The 26824-nt window shown below is 43.9% G+C and overlaps 2 protein-coding genes and 1 pseudogene across 2 annotated transcripts; all 3 read right to left on the minus strand.

Moving 5' to 3' along the window:
- Nucleotides 1-3358: 3358 nt before the first annotated feature.
- Nucleotides 3359-4585, minus strand: LOC147909531 (uncharacterized). The gene has a single exon (XM_087406816.1). It carries the CDS (start codon nt 4583-4585, stop codon nt 3359-3361), a length of 1227 nt encoding a protein of 408 aa, XP_087262942.1.
- A 12887-nt stretch (nt 4586-17472) lies between these two features.
- Nucleotides 17473-23749, minus strand: LOC147909532 (uncharacterized; annotated as a pseudogene).
- A 911-nt stretch (nt 23750-24660) lies between these two features.
- Nucleotides 24661-26061, minus strand: LOC147909533 (uncharacterized). Its single transcript, XM_087406995.1, has 2 exons — nt 25158-26061; nt 24661-24817 (listed from the first exon to the last, which is right to left on the minus strand). The coding sequence occupies exon 1, from the start codon at nt 25907-25909 to the stop codon at nt 25160-25162; it is 750 nt and encodes a 249-aa protein (XP_087263121.1). The 5' UTR covers nt 25910-26061; the 3' UTR covers nt 24661-24817; nt 25158-25159.
- Nucleotides 26062-26824: the final 763 nt, after the last annotated feature.

Genomic DNA, 26824 nt, shown 5'->3' on the forward strand with positions numbered 1-26824 from the left:
GCATTTGAGCAAAAATTCCAATCGGATAAATTGTCTAAGTTTTATTTAAGCTTTGAACATTAGCTTCATTTCAGTCATGAATAAATGATATATTAGAACTGAAATAATTTACACTACATATACCATTCACATAATTATTAATTTTGACATTTATGTCAATATAAATTAATGCTAGAGAATGATTTGAAGGAACTTACTCTTCGGTTTCTTCAAGAAAACTCCCACATAAGACTGATTTAACTTTATCTTTCTACATATTAGGGTCCCTTTCCATGCGACGCTAAAACGCTCATTTTCTAGCGTCAAGAAATATCGAATCTAACTTTGTAAGTAATCTGTAAAGAGGAGGCAATAGATTTCTGCTATGTATTATATCACTATGTATTATTTATTTTAAAATTTAAAGATCAACATGTTTAATTTAATTATTCACATAAATATTATTTAGAATAAAATTTTAATAAAATTATATTCATTCGACGCGTTTTTACTCAAAACGAAAGAATCTGATAAAAAACGCGACTTTGAATCGAGTTATTAAGCGTTAAAGTTGGAGACTTTAGAGGTTAATATATCTGTCATCCCAACTCAATATAGCGCTATGTGTACGTTCTGCTTTATACAAATTCACTGCTTTAAAAATACATTCACTGCTTAATCACTACTTTACAAATTCATTTCTTTAAAAACATAAATTCACTGCTTTAAAAACAAAAATCCATTGTTTTAAACACATAAATTTTTTGCATTAGCAGTGAATTTGTGTTTTTAAAGGTCGGTTTCATCAACGCCGATCAAGCTTAATCGTGACGCGCCAACGCTAGAAAGAAACGAACTTTTTAGCATCAATCATAGGCTAACTTTGATCATAATTGATAGTCTCAGGGTACGGTTCTATGGTGCGGAATTGGCGCAATGCAGAAATGGCGGAATACTCATGATTGGTCGTGGCTTCATTCCTCCGATTCCGTCGTTTTCTGTTGCACAAATTTATTTCTTTTGCAGATTCCGCCGATGTCTGCATGTACTACATATGTATATTTATAAAAACTAACTTTGTTAAGCTAGTTTAATGGAGAAAACTCCTACAAACGCATGATTAATCAACATGCTAAGGCGTGCTCGGATTCCCACCTGGATGTTCTCTGCAAAGTCCTCGGCGAGATGTGGAGAGCAGCCAGAAAGGCGTCGGTGGTGTAAGCTGAAACAGCCTCGAGGTGAACGGCCTTGGAGCTAAAACAAATGAAAACCGCGATGAACGCTTTGTGAGCGCTGTGCCCACGCCCTTTGCTCGTCCTGATGAAGATAGGCCCGGCGTAGTCGATGCCCACGTGAAGAAATGGTCGTGCAGGAGTCACTCTTCCTGGAGGAAGATTTCCCATTTTCGGTTGCGGAGTGGCAGCCCTCCACCGAGTGCATGTCACGCATTGATGCAGCCATCGCTTGACCACCGCTCGGCCTTGTGGAATTCAGAACCGGAGGCGAAGCAATCCCAGGGTCATCTGAACTCCTCCGTGGAGAGTACGGCGATGGTAGGCTTCCACCAGCAGGCGAGTGAGCCATGACCTTGGAGGCACGATGATAGGATGGCGCTCGTCGAAAGACAGCGCTGCGTGCTTGAGGCGTCCTCCGACTCGCAGGACTCCGTGTTCGTCCATGTACGGGCTGAGGGTTCGCAGATGGCTGGATCTCGCAAGATCGTGTTTGTTTTCGATAGCTCTCCTCTCCTCCTGATAATGCCGTGACTGCACTACGCGAATCCATTGAAGGAGTGCTGCGTCGAGTTCGGCTGGGAGAAGCGCTGACCCGTGGAGCTGATTGTCCACAGATCTCACTGAGCGACTGCGGTAACGCCAACGTAAGCACCAGGAAGTCATTCTCTGCAACTGGTGTAATGACGAGAACCTGAGGAGTTCTTCCGGCTCGTGGTTGCTCCTGATGACTGCTGCGAGTGTGGTGGCCCGTTGCTCCGGTACGTCCTCGATGGGCTCCAGATCGATACTTGGCCATTGCGTCGGATTCCCGCATAACCATGCGGGACTCGTCCACCACAAGGGATGGCTGAAGAGCTCGCGTGGTGTCAGTCCCCGGGAGGCACAGTCGGCAGGGTTGTCCTTGCCCGGGACGTGACGCCATTGAGCCTCCGGAAGTTGCTGCTGGATTCGTGATACTCTGTTGGCCACGTAAGTTTTCCAGCGAGAGGCGTGACCTCGAATCCAGTGGAGCGTGACCTTGGAGTCTGACCACAAGATCACTGGCGTTGCAGCTAAGTTTAGCACAGAGCGCGTGTACACGAGTACACTTGAAAGTAAGACGGCGGCGCAGAGTTCGAGTCGCGGGAGAGAAACAAGTTTGATCGGCGCGACCTTGCTTTTGGCTGTCAATAATCGAGTTATAATCTTTGTTTGGTTGTTTGCGGTGATGCGGAGGTACACCACAGCGGCGTAACCTCTTTCGGACGCGTCTGCGAAGCCGTGTAATTCAAGCTGAGAGCTCGTGTCGCCGGTGCCGAGCCAGCGGCCGACTCTGAGCTTCTCAAGCAGTGGAAGTTCTTCCCAGAGCCGCTTCCACTTTCCAGTGATGGTTGACGGCAATGGTGCATCCCAATCTAGCTGTTGCAGCCAGGCCGATTGAATTAGAATTTTTGCTTGAATGGTTACTGGAGCCAGCCATCCGAGCGGGTCGAAGAGTCGAGCGGTCTCCGACAGCAGACTTCTCTTGGTAAACGCGACGACGGTGCGAGGAGGAACAGAGAAGGCGACTTCGTCCCTGGTTGGATACCGGCGCAATCCCAGCGTTGAGTGGTTCTCTTGTTCCCACGACCGCGAGTCTCTGGTGAGGCAGTACTCGGGCGGAATGTCGCGAAGAAGTTCCTGACAGTTGGCGGCTCACTTTCGGAGAGAGGACCCGCCCGCCATGCAGAGCACTTGGAGAGCGATAGCATCTGCTTTGTTATGCGCTCCGATTACGACATCGTCGACGTAGCAGTCGTGTCGTAACGCATCTGCGCCTCGAGGAAAGCGCGATCCGTCGTCATCGGCGAGTTGACCATCGGCGTGATCGGCGGTTGAGCGGTGCACAAGTTCGACTAGCTCATGATCTGCGGTGCACTGAAGCGAGTGGCGCTGTGCTGAGTTGGTTACTTGGTCGCAACCTCCTGATAAGATCCAGCCGAGCAGTGTTTTTTGAGCGATAAGCGCTTGGGGGCCTCCCTTACGGGACCATCCTGGAGAATGATCGAGCATACTTCCGCTCCAAAAAGTAGCTCAATAGAGTCGTTTGCTGCGTAGTCCGGATCAGCCAATTGGAGCCCCTTTAAGTGTGGCCACTCCATTCTGATCCTTGCGTGAGAGCCTTGTTAAAGCGAAAGACGTGGCAGAATAAAGGCTCCGACGGTGAAGTCGGTCCCTGTGGTTAACGAGGTCACCTTGAGCGTCACCTTTCCCCTGCTGGGCCCGGAGCTTTTGCCGCTGATGCCGATGACTTCGATTGCGGATCGAGAGCGTGGCAAGCGTAGGCACTGGACCAGGGTCTCGGAAATCAAAAAAATTTTCGAACCTTGGTCGATGAGCACGCGTGTGGTATGTCGATTGCCGTGTCGATCAGCGATGGAAACTCGCGCAGTTGCGAGTAAAATAGCCTTGTGGTCGTTGTTGCGGCGCACTGCCGACAGTGAGCTGACCTCTTGAGGTTTCGGCGAAACGTACGCGTCGTGTAACATTGAGTGGTGACGAGACTTGCACGTGGCACACGTCCTCCTCGACTGGCACTTCGCGAATGTATGAGAGCCGAGGCAGTTGAAGCACAGCTTGTGAGTTTCGGCGACGGCCTTGCGGTCGACAGCGGATTTCTTCTTGAATTCTTCACACACCATCATGTGGTGCTTACCCTTGCAGAGGACGCATTGTGAAGATTCGGTGTATTTCTTGACGTGATGCGACTTGGCAGATCGCGACGGGTTGTCGGAGACCTTGAGCGATTTTGGTTTGGCGGCTTTGAGAGTACGTGCCCTTTTGTTTATGAAGTTCATCAGCTCTTTATGAGTGGGCATGTCGCTCGAGGCACTTGAGAGTGACTCCCACTCCAGGCGAGTTCTTGGATCGAAGAGCTCGACGACAAGATGATTTAGTAGATCGAAGCCATGAGAGTCGATAGGCCTGTCAATGCTCTCCTGGCCGTTGACTACCTTGGTCACGGCGTTGAAGATGCGGTTGAGCTCCTCCTCAGTTTCGTTCTTCATCTTAGCCACAGCGGTAAACTTGGAGAAATTGGAGCGTGATAACTCTCTCTTATTTTCGTACTGCTCGCTCAGCAGTTCCCATGCGCGTGGATAGTTGTCTTCGGTCATTGCTAACGGTCGAATCAGTTCCTCAGCAGGACCCTCCAGATAAGTTTTCAGGTAATGAAATTCCTCGATTGCTGAGATTGATGAATTGTTTCCGACAATGGATTGGAAGAGGTCTCGGAATGTAGACCAGTCTTCGAATGCGCCAGAGAAAGAACTAATCTTGAGGCGAGGCAGCGACGGTTTTCCGGAAGACACATTACCTTCTGTTTTGGAAGCTGAACTCGGTTCCTTCGCCATGAGTTTCGTCCGGTAATCGTCCAGCAGACTTTGCTGCTGCACGTACGTGATTTCGGCGGAATCGGCAAATTAAGACGTATTGTACTCACTCTGATCGAAAGCTTCCTTGTAATGTGCGAATAAGCTCGTGTTGCCTTTCAAATTTCGTCCATAGCTGGTCGAGAAGCGTCGAGGATTTCGACAGCGCGGAGGGTGATGTTGGCTATCCCCATTTTCCTTAAATTGGTCACTGACCTGGCCATGCGACCGTGGATGTCACTCTGGGCGGTCAGCAAGGCGGCTATTTCGTCACTCATGATTTCACTTGCGAATTCTTCTCTCTCTGCTTTTCTTGATAATGCGCGCACTGGGCGCGATGCACTCGACACTGCGGATGCCGGCGAGTATCCGGCTCGAAGGACCAGAAAATGTGCGGGAATGCACCGCGCGGAAAGATTCGAGTGAGAAAACGGTACACGATTGATATGATACACGACAGAAAAGAGAACTCCGTTTCTTTGTAATTTAACAAAAGAATTTTCTTTAATATGCTCAGTTACAAATTCAGAAAATATAATTAATTAAATATTAGATTAACAGAATATTAAATGCGGTCACCTTTTCCAAATTGTATTTGGAATCGCGGTGATGGAAAATCTCGGCGATTTTCTCGGCACTTCTCGAAAAGATTCGTTTTATAGCGGTTTTCACTAAGCGGTTAGCACGGCGGTTTGACGAAGCGATATAGTAGCGAGACTATGACTCTAAGAACTCTGAGAAGTCTAAGAACTTTAAGAAGTAAGGACTCTAAGCAGAGGACGGCGAGATCGAAGCATTTATTGCTTTCGGCCTGGGCTTTCTTCTTGGGAAAAATCCAATAAAATTTTGCCACAATCGTAATTATTACGTGGCATTAGTTGTACAAAATTGATTGGCGCTTTGGATTCTTTTCTAACGACGTTCAACGTAACAGTCATGCGCGACAGAAAATCCGTACGTGGGATTGGTGACAGCGCGTGACGTATTCGTCGGAGCGCGGCGCTCGCGTGCGACAATTGAATTGTTCTAGAACTTTCGATTGTCCGTTGCCGGAGCTTGTTTGCGTGTATCGAATTGTTTTAAAAAGAACAGAATGCCAAATCGATGATTTTAACGAGGATTAAGATCATGCTCGAGATGAAACGAGCTCACGAGCTCACTTTATGCGTGCGTTCAATGACAATTACTGTCGGTCGACTGAAAGAATTCTTGCTTTTCCCGAATTAACGATCTCAAACAATTATATATTGTATAATTTAGTTTTAGCCACAATCGCATTTATTCAATTTCTCTGCGATCACGTGACCGTAATAACAATAACTTGAACTTATAATCTTTGCAGAGTGTAGAATGTGTAAAATGTGCAGAACCTGGCAGTCGCCAGACAGTCGCAGCGCTGACAACGCTCGCTGATAATGTGTGATGTGATGCATTGCTAGCGCTACATTTGCCTCTTGCGCCAAAAATTCCAAAAGGACATTATCCCCACTCTGTAGCGGCGACAACCACGATGTTCCTTAATTTTTTCTTAATAAAAGTTTCAGATTCGTATTTTGCGTCGCAATATCTCCGCTCGTAGAACACATAGAGAAAAAATAAAAACACTTTCATTGTATATCCCGAGCGATTGCAATCGATTGAGCACACTAGAACTTGATCGGTTCAACCCTTATTGAGATCTGATAATCTCGATCTAGCGCAATTCGCCGGTTCGCATAAAGTAGCCACGGTAGTATCGCTGCGCGTAGCTTGGCGCCGAGACATTACCAGTGTCTCCAGATATCTTTTAGAAATGTCTTAAAACAGACATCTTTTAAGAGAGATCATTTAAATATCTTTAATATATATGTCTGTTACAAAATATATATGTAATACAATATATAGACACATATATATATATATATATATATATATATATATATATATACAGGGTTGACCATATTCGACGGAAAGATCTGGCAACACTGTAACTTTTGACAGAGATGTTAGATCGAGTAACGACGTAGCGCGTTTGAAGTGTCAGTCGAAGGAAATTTTTGCCATGGAGCAGTACACGCCACGCGAACGCTCTCAGATTGTTGAAATTTACATTCAACAAAACAAGTCAATTGTTAAAACTCAACGTGCATGGAGAAAAATAAATAAAGTGAAAAGTGCGCCTTCCGCGAACACATTGTATCGTCTGTATGAAAGATTTTCAACTGGTGAGGCACTTACTAATCTCAAGCGTCCAAATAAAATGCGACCAAGGCGATCGGATGATAATATCGCACTCGTACAGGCCAGTGTTCAGAGGTCTCCAACAACATCTCAAACACGTCGATCTAAGCAGTTGGGCATAAAATGAACCACTTTACGTCGCATATTGCATCATGATTTGCATTTGTTCCCATATAAAGTTCAACTGATGCAAAAACTGTTACCTGTCGATAAGCCACGTCGATTGGAATGGGCCCAAAGAGTAATCGAAATGGTTGAAACTGACGAAAATTTTTGGCAAAAAATCATCATGAGCGATGAAGCTCATTTCACGTTAACCGGAACCGTAAACGAACAAAATTGTCGGTTCTATGGTACTGAAAATCCTCAAATCATTAACGAGGTACCTCTTTATGCCCAGAAAGTGACTGTTTGGTGCGGTGTTTGTGCTGATATGATCATTAGCCCGTTCTTTTTCGAAGATGAAGCTGGCGAAACGGTTACCGTCAATCAGGAGCGTTATCGTGATATGGTAAGTGATTTTTTGATGCCAATTGTTCGTGATAATGGTATGGAGCACTTCTGGTTTCAACAAGATAGCGCTCCACCACACAGCTCGAGTCACTATCAATTTCTTGAAACAATTGTTCCCTGGACGTTTGATGTCAAAAAATGGTGATTTTGAATGGCCACCGCGTTCACCAGATTTAACGGCTCCAGACTTCTTTTTGTGGGGCTATTTGAAATCAAAGGTTTATGTCAACAAACCAAGGACCCTAGACGAACTTAAGGCCAACATCCGACAGGAAATAGCCGCCATATAGGCCGAAACATTGGTCAAAACGATGGAAAACGCTGCAAAACGGGCACTACTCGCCATGCAGGCTCAAGGCGGTCATTTAAGAGATATCATATTCAAAAAATGATGTACACAAATCTCCTTGAACCCTATTAAATGATTTTTAAAATGAACAGCAAAAAATGTGTTTTTTTCCCATGATTGAAAAAAAAAACATCTTTCCGTCGAATATGGCCAACCCTGTATATAATATATATAATATATATTATATATTATATAAAGAATTAAAATTTATATGTATTCCAGACATAAGAACAGTATATTTTATACGTGAGCCGATAAAAGTACGCGAAAGTATATAAACGATTAATTTGAATTACACGGAACTTTATTAATCGCGAGCTCGTGCATCGCGGTTTTTCATTGTTTCCATTTTCCGATAGTGGCCACATCGATGGAGCTCGAGATCGAAATTGCAGATTTTTATCACAGCCTTTAATTCTTTAATTAAAATTTTTCAATCGTCAAATCTATATGATATTACCAGATGTATTTGCCTATATCGCATATAATAATTAGGTATATATATTGGCTCTTTTGACAGGTAATTTCAAAACTAATCTGAAATACGTATATATAAAATTTTTATCGGATATATCTAACAAATATAATATATAAATTAGATATAAATATCGTATATATGCATATTTTAATTTATGTTGCATTTACTAAATGTATTCAATTATTTATCATAAAAATTTATATACGAGTTTAAGTAGTTACACAAAAAATTAGACAAAAAGATATCTTTTATATTTCTAAAAGATTTCTTGCCATGTCATCAGATATCCTTCATTTTTTACGAAAAGACATCTTTTAGACATCTAAAAGATATCTTATGCATTTATAGATGTCTTTTATAGATCCGGAAATAGATATGTTAAAGATATCTTTAAGACACCTTATATCGAATTTGAAGATATCTAAAAGATATCTTTTTGATATCCGGCGAAGATGTTCAAAATGCTTTAATGATATTGTTACGTCCAAACCCTTGGAAATTTGGTCATGGAGACAATGAGGGAGAATGGAGAGGGTATGGAAGGACGGTTAGACTCAATCTCACAGGTATACGCGCAGAGGCGAACACCTGTGAGTCGTACGCATCTTTTCAGTCCCGGAATATCGGATCAACATCCGAAGGGACGCTATGACACCTGTTCCGATGGACAGTGCGAACATCGGTCCTACTTTTTGGGTCAAGGAACTTAATCCTTTTGACCCGGGACCTCGTGCGATCTCAGGTATTAGAGGGAAGTGAATGCGAGAGGTGATTTCAATAAAAGACAGCTAGGAAAATATACTATATATATAAGTTACATTTATTAATAATAAAAAGAAGAAATATTAAAAATTTTTACACATAATAAACCCCCTTTTTTTTACATAAGAATAAGAAATTTGTTCATATACATTATGGAGGCGTGTGTGCGTGCGTGTGTGCGCGCGCGCGTGTATGTGTGTATGTGTGTGTGTGTGTGTGTGTGTGTGTGTGTGTGTGTGTGTGTGTGTTTGTGAGAGAGAAGAGGAAAGGGTTAATGGGTATTGGAAGCGAGGAAAGTAGTGCAAGAGCACATCGGGATGAGGTGCTTGTAAAGAATAAGGGATGGGGTTTCCTGGGATGTAAACTGTGACTATTCTATCCCCTTCGTTGGAGGGGGACGAATATAGTCTGAATATCTCAATCGATCGGCTCGGAATTCGATTGAAAAGGAAGAGTTGGGAGCTGATCAAAGAAAGGAAGAAGAAGAAATCCTTCTTCGAGAGAAGGAGGAAGAGAATTGTCTCTCAAGAGGAGGAGGGAAAGGAAATCGTTCCTCGAAAGGAGGAGGGGAATAATTTAGGATTTCTCAAATAGCAGGATCGATGACAGGAGGAGAGGTGAGATCTAAGAGTTGTATCTGTTCTAATATTGGTAAGAGACCTCGCGAGATTGGTCGTCGGTCGGTTGTGGCGACGCGATTGTGGCTTAGCCAAGGAGGCGGTTCCGCCTACTGCTCTGGACGTAAGGAGTTTGTCCCCGTTTTTTAATAGATGTACTAGTACGCACTACAATTCGAAAGATTAAAATAAAATATGTGTATGTTTCATCGGAAACGCGCATAAATGTATATAAATGTGTTTCCATGCTAGGAGACGAGGAGATGAACCGGAAGGAATGGCGACTTACTGTTAGCTGGCTGTCCACAAGATATCGGGTAGCTTCCGGTTGGTAACCGAGGAGATCTGTTGTCAGCGGAGAGCGCTAAAAGGGCAGTCGCAGTGGCGTATGCCTGATGATTCCGGTGACGATTTGCCCACAATTTCGCACTCGTATGAAACCGAGAACTGGCGTGATTAGCGCGGATGAGATTTCCGCACTGCTCGCAACAATAATTTAGATCGCGAACTTCACTGACGTAAATCGGGTGATTTCAAGTTTTGTACTGACCGCAACAATAGTTTGGATCGCGAACTTCACCGACGTGAACCGGGTAGTTTAGAATTCCGTACTGACGCTCTGCGCTTTCGCGGGACCTCTATTTATACCCCGAAAAAAGGGTGTTGTGCCCTTTGTCTAGGATTCAAAAGTTAGTTACAATGTCACGCGAGATTTACGATTTTTATAGCATCCTATCGTTGTTAATCTAAAGTACATCGCTAGAGAAGTTTCGAGAAGAAAAGAAGTGATTTATGTTTTTTTTTAAAGAACCGATTGCTGTAGATGAATAACGAATTCTGTTATTTTCTCGCGGAAAATATGGCTAGGTAAACAGATGGTTACCGTGCACAATTAGTTTTTTTTGCGTGCGGGGCAACCATTGTCAGTCGCGAGTCTGATCTTAAATAATGCTACTGTGGGAAGTTATCCCATGCGTTTTATGATTTTTTTAAGCACGACGTGGCGCCTGTTTTCCTAAGATGAAATTGTTGGTCAGTCTGGGACGACAAAACTTAGATTTTTACTATTGCATGACTTCGATGCATTTATAATGTTTTTTGACAATTTTGTCTCTTTTCGGGTCTGCATTAAGGTTATTATTCCTTCCGGATTGATTTACGAGTTTTCGCGGAGCCTGTCCCTCTTTTCAGTTCTGTCAGACCGTTATCAGAAGGCTCCGCTCGAGTCTCGCAGACGCTAACCATAGTCACGACGTGGAACCGAAGAAAAGAATCGTGGCGTCTGTAGGACATAACACCCCTAGCTTTAGACATAAATATTGGGGTGTGAAAACGCAACATTTGCAAAAAGGAGAAGAGAGAGATAGAGAGAGAGAGAAAAAAAAAGTATCGATTCTTTTCTTTTAACAACTTAATGGGTTTGTCTACATGGGTCTGATATATATTTAAGTGTTATTTCTTATATGTACGTCCTTTGGTTTATTAGAGAAGCAGGAAAAAATAGGACATTTCTAAAATTCGCCTCTTTAGTTCTTTCGTCCTTGCATTTTACAAATAAATATCGATATCCTGGTATACATATACGCGTATTATAAAGAGGATTAGCATTTTGATATCTGTTCTTAAGTTTGTACTCATGTCATTAAGAAGCAGGAAAGAAAGATAGTGTTCTTTTCGGAATTCTTTCGTGTTCCTTGTTATGTCTACTTACAATAAAATCTACTTACAATAATGCAACTAAAGTTTACTTACAATAATGCAACTAAAGTAAACTTAGGTGCTCATTGAAGGATACTCTTACGCATATAATCTACTTAACGCTAAGATTTGCCAATTTTTGCTGGAAAATTTGTATACATATATGTCTATATTTTAATGTTAAATGTATATTATTTTTTCTTTTTTTTCTTTTCCTTTAGTATTGGCAAATGAATGTTGGAATATTTAAAAGAATGAATACCTGAAAGTCGCCAACCTCCAAAAAAAAGGTTTACTGCATCGACCCGTGCAATGATCAAAGGTATTCTCCATCTCCAGTCTAAAGTGTCTTGTAGGTGTGCCAAAATCTTTTAATGCGGCTTCGACACTCATTCCTCCGCGGCTTGACATTTATTATCGTTTTACCGCAGGTCGAACAGTTTTTGCAGTCGTCCACAGACTCTGCATGGACGAGGCAAGGGCCATGTAGCATCCTTTATTTGAGATTTCTGCGTAGCAATGGTCGTAGATTTTTATCGAGATGCTTTAGCAGATCCAGTGTACCTTCAGTGACGTAACACGGGGTTTCGCTCAAATATCGAAACTGTCAACTGAATTTTTCCATTTAATTGGAGTACAAAGATCTTTATACGATCTAGTGATCTGGAGATGGTGATAGTGCACTGGCAAATTATATACTGTGATAGACGATCAGGTGACTTTGCATACAAAGAAAAATTCTTTTAAGAAAGAAGAGGAAAGCAGGAGAATTTGCCTAAGAATAAAGGAAAGATATTGTTCTTAATTAATCTTACTGCAAGAATCAGCTATATAAATCTTTTGTTAGTCTTTCCCAGAATAGTGATTCTAAAAATAAAAATTTTATTATTATTATTATTATTATTATTATACCCCTGAATTTTCCTTATTAATATATATATGTACAGGGTGCGGTGCCAAAATCCGGACAAATTTCAAATTGAAATTCCCTCCGTTCAATACCATTGGTAGATGTCGCGATTGGCATTCAAATAGCTTGACGCATGTACTAAACCATCATAATCTCGAAACTCGCAATAAGTCACTCATAAAGTCGCAATGTTGAAACCAAGTGCGGAGTATAACCGAAGAGCCGCGATTATCGAAAGTATTCGCGCCGGGCGCTCGGCGATAGAAATCATTCGGTTCTTCGGATATTCGAGATCGACTGTGTATGATGTCTTCGCAAAGTATGGAAAGCCATATGTTTTCCAGCAGGACGGTGCGCCCGCCCACACAAGTCATTTGGTGCAAAATTGGTTGTCGGACAACGTCGACATGTTCTGGTCGAAAGAATTCTGGCCTCCCAACAGCCCAGATTTGAATCCTTTGGACTTCTACTTCGTATGGGGCGTGGTTGAAAGGGTCACGAACAAGTCCAGACATCCAAACGTCGCATCATTGAGAGCCGCTATTGAAGCGGCATTCACCGATATGGACCGTGACGCATTAAAGCGTGCCTGCGCACGCTTCAGACCGAAAATGGAGGCGGTCATTCAAGCAAGCGGGGGATATATTGAGTGAATATGTTCTTTATGGCCTTACAAACAATGGAGGTAAACAAATTTTATAAACCTTTTCATTGTAGCAATAAAACATGTTTAGAAAAAAATGTATAATTTGTCCGGATTTTGGCACCGCACCCTGTATATGTGCATATTTTTATATATACGTATATAAAACCTTTATTATATATATATATATATATATATATATATATATATATATATATGTATATGTTCGAGAGCGAGTCAAAGCGAGAGCGACAGCGAGAAAAAATTCGAGCGAGACGGCGTTTTAGCTGAAGCTCGACTTACGCGAATTCTCGATCACGAATTGAACGCGGCGGTTTTCTGGCGGCGGAGCGTCTCCCAGGCGATTGCACTTGTAGCGAAGCATTGACTCTGACCGAGAACAACGAAGAAAGAGCATTGCTGCTCGATTTTGCCTTTTATCCTCTTTGAAGAACAAAGGCTTCTTTTTACAATCGCCTGGGAGAGATGAGATTCTCGCAAAATTGAAAAATTTGAGGTGACCCCCTGCTTCGGGCAGCGATTGGCAATTTTCGAGCGCGATGGCCAAGCGCTATTGCTATGCGCGCTCGCCAAATCAGGAATCCTGATTGGGGTGTCAGTATGTTACGCGTTTCGCGTCATGCGTTGCGACCGATCTGAGTTAGCTTGCCGTTTTAGCGATTGAAATTTGTGTACATGCGGCTTAGCTTATGTTTTTCGACTTTATTAACGAGGTGATGGCCAAGTTTGTGTTTTGGGAACCTCTAAAAACGCTTGGAATTCTTCTAGAAGCTTCCGATCCGTATGTCGCACGTACACCGAATCTGCAAAAAACTATTTCGATTATATCTCGAACATCCTGCCCGCTTTGTCACGCATTGACGAAATTAACGCTCACGCTTGACAAGCGTACAGATGTCGCGAGTTCGGTTAATTACTTGGGAGATCGCGGCATTTCAGGTGGCGCAGGCTGTTTGCGCGTGCAGCGCACGATGTCGCGGAAGCCTGTTGCTTGTACATGATCAGAGACGCTTTGAGTTTAAACTAATAAGAAAGTATTTAAGAAATATAATGACGCAGATACGGTCATGTAATCTAGCTATGACATCTATTAAAAGGAATTAGCGGATAATCGTGATTACAAAGCATTAATTGCGCAATGTTTGCGAACGTAATCAGAATAATTTCGAAACTACATGTCGAAGATGTAACAGTGTATAGTACATTGCATTAAGTATTGCGGTAAATATGTTATTACCAAGAAATTGAAAAATTCGTATCATTGAAAATTGCGAGAAGTAAATAAGATCAATGCGAACATTATTGCAATTACACTTTGACTGACGCGAGTACATTGAAGAAGATCGCGCGGTTTAATACAATGTGCGGTTTTACTGCTCTTGCGAGTCTGCGTGTAGAGTGGTCGAGGTCAAGGTAGCATTACCAATTTGACTAGATCGGATGAGCTCGGAAGAGGCTGTACGAATAGTTACTACTCGGGTCACATCGTCCTTTCCTGGGTGCAGTTTTATAATGTGCGTTAGAGGCCATTTGCTTGGTGGTGATATCTTTGAAAGTATGAGCCACAATGAGTCAATCTAAGGCGCAGTGTTTCCTTGCTCCACTTCGAGTGTGAAGTCAAAGAATGTAGGTACTCGCGTGACCACTTTTCCCAAAAATGATGACGCATTCTTTGTAGATGGCAACGAGAGAGAGAGAGAGAGAGCTTGTTGCCTTCTCTGTGAGCGACGGTTCTGGAATGGCTAGCAGTGTGGCTCCGATGAGCAGAGCCCTGGAGTAAGCGCAGAGAGGTCGTTAGGATCGTCAAATAACACCAGCAAAGACCGAGAATTCAGACAGACCTCTATCTGAGCTAGGAGAGTGCTCCTCGTAGGTGAGCGTGGCGTCACCGATTACTCTTCGAAGGTATTAGTATTAGTATTCGTCGATTTTACTGCTGCTTCCCAGAGGCCTCCGAAGTGAGGTGCGGAAGGTGGCTTGAAATGCCACCGGATTCCTTCTGTGACAGCAGCATTCGCGATGCGACTGCCATTGGCGGAAGATGTGCGAAAAAGCTCTCGTATCTGTCGGTCGGCGCCAATGAAGTTTGTGCCACAATCGAAGTAGATATCCGAACACAGTCCTCTCCTTGATGTGAATCGACGAAGTGCGGCCAGGAATGCGTCCGTCGTGTAATTGGAAACGACCTCAAGATGCGTCACTTTAGAACATAGACACACAAAGATTGCAATGAAGGCCTTGTGGGACTGGTGCCCGCCTCCTGCGAATGAGTATCGGCCTGGCATCAATGCCGGTTCTGAGGAATGGACGTACAGGAGTTACGCGTCCTTAAGGAAGGTTACCCATTGGCAGCTATGGCGTGACTCCTCTCCATCTGGTACAAGTGACGCATCGATGCAACCAGTACTTTGTCAGCTCGTCTTCGAGGAATCCAACAGGTTCAACTGCACTCCTCCATGAAGTGTTCGGCGGTGACATGATGATATCAAGAAACGTGCGAGGTATAAGTGCGGTTGAATGATCATCGGATGCCACTCTTCCGGAGAGAGAACTGTGTTTCAGGCGACTTCCGACTCTCAGCATTCCTTGTTCGTTGATGAAGGAACTTAAGGTCCGCAATTGGCTGCGAAGTAACATTGGGCGCTGAACCTCTGCGACAGTGACCTCATGTGCATAATGCAGTGCCTGAACTGCTCGGATCCATCGTTCAAGTGCGGCGTCGAGCTCGTCGCGTGTCAAGGTCGACTCCGGACTTCCTTCTTGGCATCCTCCTTGGCATCCTTTTTGGGCGCAGCCAATCTAGGCACCATGTTGTGACCCTTAAGAGCCGATGAAATGAGGAGTATCGGAGGAGGAGCTCCGGTTCCGTAACAACCATTGACATTACAGTGCGAGAGTGGATACGTTGCTCGAGCAATTCCTCCGGTGGAGCTTGTTGTGCGTTAGGCCAAGTGGAGTTATTCTTGAGCAGCCAAAAGGGGCCTCACCAAAGTGGATGATCCATAAGCTCTCCTGGTGTTATCCCCCGAGAGGCGTAGTCGGGTTGTCCTTTCTGGGACGCAATTGTCCTTCTGGAAGTGCCTCTTGTATCATGGGCACGCGATTGGCCACGTAAGTCTTCCATCGAGAGGCGTGACTCTGAATCCAGTATAGAGTGACCTTGGAGTCGGATCAGAGAATGACTGGAGCTGTGGACAGGCTTAAAACAGTACGTGTGTGTGTGTTATTAATTTTGTGAGCAAGACGGCGACGCCTTTCAATCGCAGAAAGGACATCGGCTTGATCGGAGCGATCTTGCTCTTTGCCACTAACGAGATAACGTTGACACTGTTGGCGCGGGTGATACGAAAGTACACCACGGCTGCGTACCCTCGTTCGGACGCGTCGGCGAATCCGTGCAACTCCACTCTCGCGTCCTTGTTCAACCAGCATTGATTCGAAGCTGTTCAAGCTTTCGGAGTTCCTCCAGGAAACGACTCCAATGGCAGGCGTCTGCTTGAGGGAGCGGGGCGTCCCAATCCAGCTTCTGCAACTACGCTGATTGAAGCAAGATTTTTGCGGATCACTGTCAACCATCCGAGCGGATCAAATAAACACACGGTCTCCGAGACAACTTTCCTCTGAAATTTTCAACGGTGCAGCTTCGAATTGAAAATGTGAAGGTGTCGTCGATCGGGTGCCACTGCAAGCCCAGCCTTGCGTGACTCTCGTGTTCCCACGACCACGAATCCGCGAGACAGTGATCCGCAGGAATGCCGACGAGAATTTCAGGATGATTGGCGGTCCATTTTTTCAGTGGGAATCTGCCTGCCATGCATAGCTGACGGAGCTCGGATTGCATCGCGATTGCCTCGTCTTTAGTGTGTGCTCCGGTCACGACGTCGTCGACGTAGCAGTCGTGTCTCAGTACGGCGGAACCTCGTGGAAATCTCGCATTTTCGTCGTCGGCGAGCTGACGAAGTGTGCGGATGGCGAGAAATGGCGCGCACAGACCGTATGTCACTGTGTTTAATCGATACTCGCGAACCGGATCGCTGACTGAATGACGTCAGAGAATGCGTTGATAATCCCTGTCCTCGGGCGCCACAAGAATTTGGCAGTACATTTTTTCAATGTCCGTCATTCGATCGCGTATCGATGCCACCGCCACCGGATCAGTACATCGGCAAGCGATGGCAACAGGTTAGCGCTGACTAACAACTGCGTGTTTAGTGACTTACCAGATCTTGTACTCTGAGATCCGTTGAATACTATCCTGAGTTTGGTCGACGCGCTCGATTCTCGGAGCACACCGTGGTGAGGTAGGTAGCATCTTGCTTGTGAGTCCGATGATCTTGACACTAACTCCATGTGATTCAGTTCTTCGTATTCTTTTAGAAAGGCATAGTACAGGAATCCGAATCGAACGTCACGTTCGCACCATGGCAGTGAGCAGTCGTTCAGTTGATTGGCAGATGTCACCGAGTGCTGCTGGCGGCGCGGCAAATGGCAGTGGCACGATGTACCTTCTTGTAGTGATGTGCCTGTGAGTTCGAGCAAAGATTTCCTCGTTATCATTGCTCGTCTGGTGTGATGGACACTGAGGCAGAAGGTTCCTTTTCTTGCTCCCAAAAACGTTGCACGAGAGCGGTCAGCTCGTGATCGGCGGTGCACTGGAAGGAACGGTGTGGAGTCACTGAGAGATTCTCGCCGCAGCCTTCTGAAAGAATCCATCCGAGCAGAATGCGCAGACGGGAGTATCCGGATCGCCTTTTCGAAGGCCCTCTTGTAGAATGATAGAGGACACTTCCGAGTAACAGCTCGATGGGATCGGCGGCCGAGAATTGCGGATCAGCCAGCTGGAGACCTTCAATGTGAGGCTATGTAGTCTTACATGTCTTAGCTGCTCCTTGATGCAGTGAAAGACGTGGCAGGATGAAAGCAACAGCGGTAACTCGAGCTCCATTGATTCTGGAGGTGAGATTGAGAGACACTTTCCCGTGACAGAAATCCGAGGGTGAGCCGCTGATATCGAAAATTGAGATTGCCGCGCGAGATCGCGGCGTAAGCGCTGGATTAGCGCCTCGGAGATCAAGGACACTTCCGATCCTTGATCGATTAAGACTCTAACCGGATATGGATCCCCGTGGCGATCGACAGTAATTCTCGCGGTAGCGAGCAGAATGGCCTTGCACTCATTGTCTTGGCGCACAGTGGTCAGCATGCTTACGTCGGCGGGTTTCACAGTGACGTATGACTTCATGTAAGAGCGTGCGATTTATACGAAAAGCACGTCTTCATTGACTGGCACTTCGCGATGCGAACTGACACAATTGTAACATAACCAATGTATTTCGACGAACTTTTATTCGGATGCGGATTTCGACTTAAATTGTTCGCACATCATTACATTATGTCGACCTTTACACAGAACGCAACCGGCAGCGTCGACTACACGTTTAGCGACGTGCGATTTCGCGATTCGCGGTGGATCTCCGAAGACCTTAGTGGTCCTTGATTTTGCGTCTTTGAGGGTCAGAGTTCGCTTGGTGATGAAGTCCAGCAAGGTGTCGTGATCCAGTCCGTGGAATCGCTCGTGTGAGATTCCCACTCGAGGCGAGTTTTCGGATCGAAGAGCTCGATGACGAAGTGATTGAAAAAGTCGAAGCCATGCGAATTAATTGGTTTTTCTATATTTTCTTGACCGTTCACGGCACTGATCGCGGCATTGTAAATGCGACTAAGTTCCTCGACGGTATCGCTTTTCATTTTCTGCACTGCGGTAGACGTGCAAAAATTGGAGCGCGACAACTCTTTTTTGTTCTCGTAATGCTTGCACAACAACGTACGAGAATAATTATCTCCGGTTATGGCTAACGGACGTATCAATGCTTTCTAAACAATGCTTTAAGTGATGAAACTTCTCTACGTTTGAGATAGATGGATTATTACCGACGATGGACAAGAATATGTCTCGAAACGATGGCCAGTCTTCAAACGCGCCCGAAAATGATCGGATTTTTAAACGCGGCAGCGCCGATTTGGTAGAAAAATCGGTTCCCAATTCATTCGGAGGAGCTGTATTTGATTTCTCAGCCTTGAGCTTTGTCCAGTAATCGTTCAGCAGGCCTTGCTGCTGCACGTAAGTAATTTCAGTGGAATCGGCGAATTGAGACGTACTGAATTCACTTTGATCGAAGACTTCCTTGTAATGTGCTCGAATAAACTCGTGTGTTTTTCGAACTTCGTCCACAGTTGATCGAGAAGCGCTGAGCGGGTTTCGACGGCGTGGAAAGTGATGTTCGCCATTCCTATCTTCTTTAAATTGGCTACTGATCTGGCTATGTGACCGTGGATGTCACTCTGAGCAGTATTTATTTAATCACTCATGATTTCACTTACTTACGTTCTCTCTTTGTTCTTTTAGATCTGACACGCACTGAACGCGATAGTACTCCCGAACGAGCAATAAATTCGGCGAAGGCGAATCCGGCTCGAGGACCAGCAATGTTCGAGAACGAGTCAAAGCGAGAGCAACAGCAGGAAAAAATTCGAACGAGACGACGTTTTAGCTGAAGCTCGACTTACGCGAATTCTCGATCACGAATCGAACGCAGCGGTTTTCTGACGACGGAGCATCTCCCAGGCGATTGCACTTGTAGCGAAGCGTTGACTCTGACCGAGAACAGCGAAGAGAGAGCATTGCTGCTCGACTTTGCCTTTTATCCTCTTTAAAGAACAAAGGCTTCCTATTACAATCACCTATGAGATTCTCGTAAAATTGAAAATTTTGAGGTGACCTCCTGTTTCGGGCAGCGATTTGCAATTTTCGAACGCGATGGACGGTACGCTATTGCCATGCGCGCCCGCCGGGAAATCAGGAATCCTGATTGGGGTGTCAGTATGTTACGCGTTTCGTGTCACGCGAGCGCGCGTGCGCTGCGACTGATCTGAGTTAGCTTACCGTTTTAGCGGTTGAAATTTGTGTACGTACTGTATGCGGTTTAGCTTATGTTTTTCGACTTTATTGACGAGGTGAAGCCAAGTTTGTGTTTTGGAAACCTCTAAAAATGCTTGGAATTCTTCTAGAAGCTTCCGAGCCGCATGTCACATGTACACCGAATCTGCAAAAAACTATCTGTTTCGGCTATCTCGAACAGTATGCTATCTTATTTATCCATGTTGTTCGAGAGCGAGTTCGAGCGAGAGCGATAGCAAGAAAATTTTGAATGAGACGGTTGAATTTCGATTAACGCGAATTCTCGATTGCGAATCGAACGCGGCGGTTTTCTGGCAGCGGAGCGTCTCCTAAGCGATTGCACTGGTAGCGAAGTGTTGACTCTAACCGAGTACAGCGAAGAAAAGAAAAGAGTCATTGCTTCTCGGTTTTGCCTTTTGTGCTCTTTTAAGAACAAAGACTTCCCTTTGTATTTGCCTATGAGATTCTCGCAAAATTAAAAATTTTGAGATGACCCTCTGTTTCGGGCGGCGATTAGCAATTTCGAGCGCGATGGCCAAGCGGTACGCTATTGCTATGCGCGCCCGCTAAATCTAGATTCTTGATTGGGATGTGCGCATATTACGCGTTTTGCGTCATGCGATCGCGCGTGCGCTGCGACCGATCTGAGTTGGTTCGCCGTTATAGCGGTTGAAATCTGCGTACGTGCGACGTGCGGCTTAGCTTATTGTTTTTCGACTTTATTGACGAGGTAATGGGCAAGTTTATGTTTTCGAAACCTCTAAGGACGCTTGGAATCCTTCTAGAAGTTTCCGATCCGCATGTCGCACGTACGCCAAATCTGCAAAAACTGTCCGTGTTAGCTGTATCTCGAACATCCCGCCTTGTCACGCAGTGACGAAATTAATGATCACGCTCTTCAAGCGTACAAATGTCGCGAGTTCTGTTTATTGCTTGGGAGATCGCGGCGTTTTAGGTGGCGCAGGCTGATGATGTGTGCACGTCCCGCGCACGGTGTCGTGGAAGCCTGTGCGTGCACATGATCGGATACGCTCTGAGTTTGAACTAACAAGAAAGTATTCAAGAAATATAATGATGCAGACGCGGTCATGTAATTTAGCTATGACATCAATCAAAGGGAATTAGCGGGCAATCGCGATTACAAGGCGTTGGTTGCGCAATGGTTGCGAATCAGAATAATTTCGAAACGAAACGGCGAAAATGTAATAGTGTATAGTACATTACATCAAGCGATAAACATGTCATTTTCAAAAAATTGGAAAATTCGCATCATCGAAGATTGCGAAGGATAAATAAAATCAACGCGAACATTACTGCGATTACACACGCTTTAACTGACGCGAGTACATTGAAGAAGATCGCGCGGTTTAATACAATGTGCGATTTTACTGCTCTTGCGAGTCTGCGTGTAGAATGGTCGAGGCAGCAGGTCCAGGCAGCATTACCAATTTGACCAGAGGTCGGATGAGCTCGGAAGATGCTGTGCCAACCGTTGCCACTCGGATCACCTCGTCCTCTCCTGGGTGCAGCTTGGTGATGCGAGCTAGAGGCCATTTACTCGGCGGTGATGTCTCTGAAAGTATAAGGCACAATGAGCCAATCTGAGACGCGGCGCTCACCTTGCATCACTTCGGGCGTGAGGTCAAGGAATGCAGATACTCCCGCGATCACCTTTCCCAAAAATGATCACGCATTCCTTGAAGGTGTTACCAACAAGAGAGGGAGCTCGTTGCCTTCTCTGCGAGCGACGGTTTTGGAATGGCTAAGAGCGGAGCTCCGATGAGCAGGTATCCTGGAGTAAGCGCTGAGAGATTGTCGGGATCGTTGGATAACGCCAGCAATGACCAAGAAAAATTCAGGCAGACCTCTACCTGAGTTAGGAGAGTGCTTATCTCCTCATAGGTGAGCGTGGCGTCGCCGATTACTCTTCGAAGGTGGCACTTCGTCAATTTTACTGCTGCTTCCCAGAGGCCTCCGAAGTGAGGTGCGGAAGGTGGCTTGAAATGCCACCGGATTCCTTCTGTGACAGCAGCATTCGCGATGCGACTGCCATTGGCGGAAGATGTGCGAAAAAGCTCTCGTATCTGTCAGTCGGCGCCAATGAAGTTTGTGCCACAATCGGAGTAGATATCCGAGCACAATCCTCTCCTTGATGTGAATCGACGAAGCGCGGTCAGGAATGCGTCCGTCGTGTAGTCGGTCACAACCTCAAGGTGCGTCGCCTTAGAACAGAGATTGCAATGAAAGCCTCGTGGGACCGGTGTCCGCGTCCTCGGCTCGTGCGAATGAGTATCGGTCCGGCGTAGTCGATACCGGTCCTGAGGAATGGACGTGCAGGAGTTACGCGTCCTTGAGGGAGGTTGCCCATCGGCGGCTGTGGCGTGATCCTTCTCCATCTAGTACAAGTGACGCACCGATGCAGCCAGTATTTTGTTGTGGCTCTCCCTCGAGGGATCCAGTACCGCAGTCGCAACAGGCCTAGAGTCAATTGCACCCCTCCATGGAGTGCTCAGCGGTAACACGATAATATCAAGAGGCGTGCGAGGTGTGAGTGCGACGGAATGATTATCGAATTCCGCTCGTCCGAAGAGAGAATTGCGTGCTTTAGGCGATCTCCGACTCTCAGCACCCTTTGCTTGGCGATGAAGGGACTCAAGGTCCGCGACGAGGTGGGATCGGACGTTGATCTAATCGAACACATGTATATGTATGTATATATGAATTTATTTATTTATTTATTTATTTATTTTATATATATTAAGAAAGGAAAAGAAAATTGTAAATCGTGACGGATTACCCTTTTATTGCTCAATCCTTCAATTTAAGAGTATAGGTGAATTCTTCCCTCAGGGGAAGGAGAGGATAAATAGGTTCTAATTTAGTCTCAGTTTCGTTATGCTATTGTAATTCGAGATCTGGAGCGCTAGGATTTACATCTAGTTTTATTCCTTCCTAAATGTAATAAAAGTTGAGTAAGTGAATCCCATACGGCTCTCAGTTAGTACACCGACCAACCGCTACACACAGTGTGTAGCGCGTATCCACGTACGAATGTGTTTAACAGTAGTTTGATAAGTCTAACAATTAGGAATATCCTGATTAATCCAGCACTGATATTGCCAAAGATTAAAAATTTATTTCAAAATTTTTCCCAAGCGGAGATAGCGATTCCTTCTATCGATGCTTCGTCTATGAGATTAGAAAGTGATCCTCCATTTATTACAGTTGAGCGCCCTAATATGCATCTTGCCATGGTATTGAGGATTGCAGGTCGTTCTGCGGGGAACATTATGTGATCCTTGAGTTTTTCCAGATCGCTTTGTGAATATATTCCATTGGTCCCTAGTGCTCCTGGACTGATGTATTTCCATGACGGTTTAGTTGAAGGCTTCATAATGGTGGGTGGTAATGTCTCCACTGGTTTAGGCATAATTTTATACCATGAGTCTCTCAAAAGGTACATGGTAGGTGCAAAAGAATTACAGGTAATCTGAGTTCCGTGACGTGTTAATACATGCATTTGTGGGATCAGAAAATATGTCTCATTTCCTCGTATTACTGCTCATAACATTCTGTGGTTCGAGCTAATTTTACTTCGACTGGTACACATTTCACTATGTGAATTACTTCTCCTGCCAAAAGTGCCATATAGCCAGGTCCCTTTATAAAATGATACGCGAAAACGTCAGGCAATCCAGCGGCTATGGATAATATATTCTGCATCATATTCAAGTTGACATTGTTGCAATAATATATTTCTGTATAGTTGATTAATTTGAATGCGAACGTGTCTTTCTACGTATACGAATTTTGAATTTACGTATGTGAAGATATCGATGTTACTGCTATAAAGCCAGAGCTTTTAAAAACTTCGGCACTAAACGTCGTTTCGAAAATTATTAATTTCGGATGTTCGATTCTGGTAAGTATATGTCCACAGGTGGTATATGTTCCAGGCTAGTTAAAGAGAGAATCATATTAGTCGTGGTTATTGATCGTGGTTAGACCGTTTGAGATCGCTCATTGGTAGCATCAAGTATTTTATTAGCGTATCCATTGTATAGTACGCCATAATCGGAACCTCTATAATGATCGACAGATGCGGGATCCTAAAAGGTATCTCCTCTGTCTATGCCAGTGCAATGAGTGGAACTCATTTCACAGGTTACTCCTGACCTGAGGTGTACACGGTTTGTGTTTATCTGAACGTCAGTGATGTAATTTTATAAAGTAATTTTAAAGCTGTATAATACAATGACATTTCCCCAATTTCCATAAGGATCAGAATAAGCACTGCCGGCACCGTCATTGTCAACATGCCCGGCCAAAACTAATGGACATGATGCAGTCTAATTAGATAACAGACCTGTTATGTGAGTTCCGGCTATTTCGAAGTTTCCGTAGGTATGCATGCATCGACATGCATTTCGAGATACATCGGCTATATTTGAGATTTATATACGTCCATCGTATATGAAAACATTCCACATCTTTTTACTGTACGATCTATTTCGATTTTACATTGTATTACTTTCACAGATTTAAAGTCATTGAGTTGAAGTACTTGTATATAGATTTTGCTAGAATTTACATTCTGTGGGGGAATATCACATTCTTCAACGTTTAATAATGATAATGTAGTTAAATTCGCTGTTGCGGAGCCACAGTCGTATCCTATTATTCCGTAAGTTCCTTGAGTTCACATATATTAATATAATTATGACGGTTATTTCTTTGATGCTGCAATCCATCATCTGAAATGTTTGGATTCTGATTTGATTTGTTTAATTATTATGAACTGGTTTAAAGGGGGAAATCACAGTAGAGCATGAAAAAGTAAATTGTTTTCGGGAATTTTTTTTGGCTCAATGAAATGATCAATCAAAAATTTGTAAAATAAGCATTATAATATTATGAATGAAATACAAATAAGAATTTTTTCATACATTTTTGGTACAAAATGGCGGCTGTGCCGCACTTGTCCGATGGCGCCTATTTTTGAAGGAGGGACCATGGGCGGACATCTAGAGTTCTTAATTTTTGACCTGGAACAAAAAATGAGTTTTTTAGGTTCTATATATCAATAGCTATGGAAGTACGTAGGATTTTTTCGATATATTAATTTTTCGCAAAATGGTGCACGTTTTAAGGAAAACTTGCAAATTTAACAAAAAAAAACGCCATAAAATTGTTGATAAAAAAAAACCATGTAATATAAAAAAACCTTACGCACTTCCATAGAGAAAGGTATTCTGAATATACTGTCAAAATTTGAAACCGATCGGTAAAGATTTATTCGAGTTATGTGTCCGCCCAGTTTAAAAAAAGTAGTTTTGAGAAAAACGCGTTTTAAGTATTGTAAAATCATATAATATTTTTATATACCTCTAATCTGCGATGCCTGCGCCATACAATTGGCCTTCTTCATCTATCTCCTGCTCTTGTTTGGCCTTTCGAATTGTTTTCAGATCGATGCGGGCCTGTTTTGCGCCCTCACTCAAAGATCGTTCCGCTTTCTGTATGCGTTTCTCCAAGTCCATGCATAGTTCGTGACTTTTTGGGCCAATTTTCATGCCCATGACCTGGATTATATGTAAAATTGATATTAATCCGTCATTAAAAACACACGAAGCGATGTTCGTAGCAATGTCGATGATTATTTTGCCGGAATTCATAGTTTTCGGAGCCATCGCCCACACTGTCGAGTTGAAGCTCTCATTGCTGTTTTGAGTGAAACTCCCGATGCAGCGAGTGAGAAGATCATCCGTAGTGAGTTGTTCGTAAACTGGCTTAATTGCTTCATAAACTATATCAGACATTAGTGATTTGTGCGTATAGGTAGCCAAAGTGTTAGAAGATTTCGCCCTTTGCCACGAGCACCATGAATTTTCTTCAGTCGGGCAATCGTCGTGTTGGGGATGATTATCCGTAGATATTTTGTGAAGTAATGTGGCCCATATAGCTGTCTTCATTTTTTCGACTGATTCGCAATTTCTACGAATAGCTAACCCGAAATATATTGACAGTTCGTCGATCAGTTTGCCTGTCAATTTCCATTCAACAATTGACATTCGGTTTACTAACGTTACATACGTGTTCTTTGAATGTATATTACATATGGTGATACCTATAGGCATTCTTAAGTACTATAGACTTTTCGGAGGGAAGTTCCTTCTCCATCGACTGCCATTATACCTGCTCCCGTACTCATAAATTACAGCGCGCACCGGAATCACAAAAGGCGCTCGGAGCATACCTGAGAGGCGTTGCCGCAGAATGGAAAATTTGGGTATTCTGAAATTTTTGCGGCACTCCATCTTTTGGTATGTTATTCTTAAGACCCTAAAACACCTTATAAGCGAAAAAAAATTTTTTCGATTTTTTCAAACTTTTACTGTGATTTCCCCCCTTAATGTGAGAAATTCACAAGCGATTAGGGTGAACAATGCGACTATTTTTCTTTATTTTAATTTTAACATTATTTTTGTTTAAACTTCATGAGGTCCGGTATATTGATCTCCAAATTTTTTGAGTTTTGGTCCCTTTAATAAAAATACATGATCTATAGACTTGAATTTTTGTGGATTAATTTTCTTGTCGTAATGTTTTTTTATTTAACTTTAGCTTTTATGACGTTTTCACGAGCATTTGTTTGAATTACATGGAGTTGTGTAACTAAATTTATTAATCATCATAATTAGCTAATTTGTTCAGGGTTTAAAAGCTCATTTGACGGTACTCTTGCTATTTTACCGAACACTAATTCATATGGAGTATGTTTCGTAGCCTCATGGACACTAGTGTTGTAATTAAACATGGCTAAGCCGATCTATCTGTCCCATTATTTCTACTCATTTGCGTATTGTTTCAAGTATTCTCCTAATGCATGGTGTGATCGTTCTAGGGATCCATTTGACTGAGGATGAAATGCAGTTGTACGGAATTCTGAATATTTTTGCTATTTTCTTCATTAATTCATTAATAAAATTTCTCCCTTGATCGATTAATATAGCTTTGGGCGCTTCTAATACGCAAATAAATCTGTCGACAAA

This window comes from Acromyrmex echinatior, chromosome 6, assembly GCF_024713525.1.
Source record: "Acromyrmex echinatior isolate Ae372 chromosome 6, ASM2471352v2, whole genome shotgun sequence".
Classification (NCBI taxonomy): Eukaryota; Metazoa; Arthropoda; class Insecta; order Hymenoptera; family Formicidae; genus Acromyrmex; species Acromyrmex echinatior.

What these genes read in the sequence shown, in the direction of transcription:
- LOC147909533 (XM_087406995.1), bottom strand. Translation starts at nt 25,909, where the DNA reads ATGCCTATAGGTATCACCATATGTAATATACATTCAAAGAACACGTAT.
- LOC147909531 (XM_087406816.1), bottom strand. Translation starts at nt 4,585, where the DNA reads ATGGCGAAGGAACCGAGTTCAGCTTCCAAAACAGAAGGTAATGTGTCT.